Genomic DNA, 1830 nt, shown 5'->3' with positions numbered 1-1830 from the left:
CTAATACTTACAAAAGTATCTGGTGGTCAATTGGTACATATAATTTCTGACATTTTTATATTGTGCTACAATTTACAAACTATTTTCAAATACATCATTTTATTCAACCCTGTAACTACCCAGTGAATGCTTTTCTTCTTAGATGAAAAATAAGGCTAAGAGATGATATGTGGATTAGCAAAGTCATGTGGCTAGCTAAGTAAACAGTCACCAGAGCAAACAGACAGCCTACAGAATGGGAGGAAAAAAAGGCTAATAATCAGAATCTACAAAGAACTCAAGCAAATCAGCAAGAAAAAAAAATCAAACAACCCCATTAAAAAGTGGGTAAAAGACAGGAACAGAAGCTTTTCAAAAGAAGATAGACTAATGGCCAACAAACATAAAAAATGCTCCTCAATGTCACTAATCATCAGAGAAATGCAAATCAAAACCACAATGTGCTATCAACTAATCCCAGTGAGAATGGCTTCTTATCAAAAAGTCCCAAAACAATAGATGCTGGCATGGATGTGAAGAGAATGGAGCACTTATACACTGTTGGTGGGACTGCAAAATTAGTGCAACCTCTACAGAAAACAATATGGAGATTCCTCAAAGAACAAAAGTAGACGTACGATTTGATCCAGCAATCTCACTACTGGGTATCTACCCAAAGGAAAAGAAGTTTTTCTATCAGAAAGATACCTGCACTTGAATGTTCACTGCAGCACAGTTCACAATTGCAAAGATATGGAATCAACCCAAATGCCCATCAATTCATGAGTGGATTAATAAAATGTGGTGTATGTACACCATGGAATACTACTCAGCCATAAAAAATGAATTAATACCTTGTGCAACAATCTGGATGGAACTGGAGACCATCCTCCTAAATGAAGTATCAGAAGAATGGAAAAACAAACACCACGTTTTCACTACTAAATTGGAACTAACCGATCAGCACTCATGTGCATAGATGGAAGTAAAACTCAATGGAAATCATCCAGGTGGGAGTGGGGAGGAGAGGATGGATGATATCATACCTAACGGGTACAATGTACATTATCTGGGTGATGGGCACACTTACAACTTTGACTCAAGCAGTAGAAAAGCAATTCATGTAACCAAAAGATTTGTACCCCTGTAATATTCTGAAATTTAATAAATGGGAAAAAAAGAAAAGGATATTGAAGTTTTCTATGCATGTAAAAAGGGCCCCTCCTCCAAACAATGAAAATACTTAATTCAGTAGCTGAATAAAAAAGATTGTATTTTGTTTATAAAGGACAAATACAGTTTTATTTTAACTTTTAAAAGTAAGGGGTACTTTTGTAAGTACTCTAACATTTGTACAATCCCTAGTCACTGTTTCTGCAACACCTAGGACAACTCTTGGTAGTCACAATCACTTATTATAACTCTGTGCTGTTAAGTTCAATTCAGTTCAACTCAATAAATGTTTACTGAGCCACTTAATATGTGCAAGGGACATGGTATTCTTTGACACTTATCCCAACTCCAGTAAATGCTTTATTTCTATAATGTTTCTCTTTTATTTCTACTCATCTCCACGTACGTTTCAGTGTGTTCCACCTACCTGTGGAGTGAAAGTAAAGATAGTTTTCCGAATGTCATACAGTTTTGAAGTTCCAAGCACTCCCATGTGTCTGTAGGGCCGTCCGCTGAGTTTCATTCTACTATTGCATCCTGACAAAGAATTGAGAAACGGTGAAGATATTTTTAGTGCACAAATGAAATCAGCAAATATTTTTTACATATAGATACACACATAATGTATGTACATACAAATAGACACACACATCCACCTTATTTCCTTCAGTTTAAGTT

The 1830-nt window shown here is 35.7% G+C and overlaps 1 protein-coding gene across 1 annotated transcript in view; it reads right to left on the bottom strand.

Moving 5' to 3' along the window:
- Positions 1 to 1830, bottom strand: part of PHKA1 (phosphorylase kinase, alpha 1 (muscle)) — a 190881-nt gene that overhangs the window by 93833 nt on the left and 95218 nt on the right. Inside the window, exon 14 of the mRNA XM_012642857.1 lies at positions 1580 to 1689. Coding sequence (XP_012498311.1) covers positions 1580 to 1689 — 110 coding nt within the window. The remainder of the gene's footprint in view (positions 1 to 1579; positions 1690 to 1830) is intronic.

The sequence above is a fragment of the Propithecus coquereli genome, unplaced genomic scaffold, assembly GCF_000956105.1.
Source record: "Propithecus coquereli isolate 6110/MARCELLA unplaced genomic scaffold, Pcoq_1.0 Scaffold101, whole genome shotgun sequence".
In the NCBI taxonomy this organism is placed as follows: Eukaryota; Metazoa; Chordata; class Mammalia; order Primates; family Indriidae; genus Propithecus; species Propithecus coquereli.
Note: the sequence above shows the minus strand (reverse complement) of the source record. Positions and strands in the feature narration are given on the sequence as shown.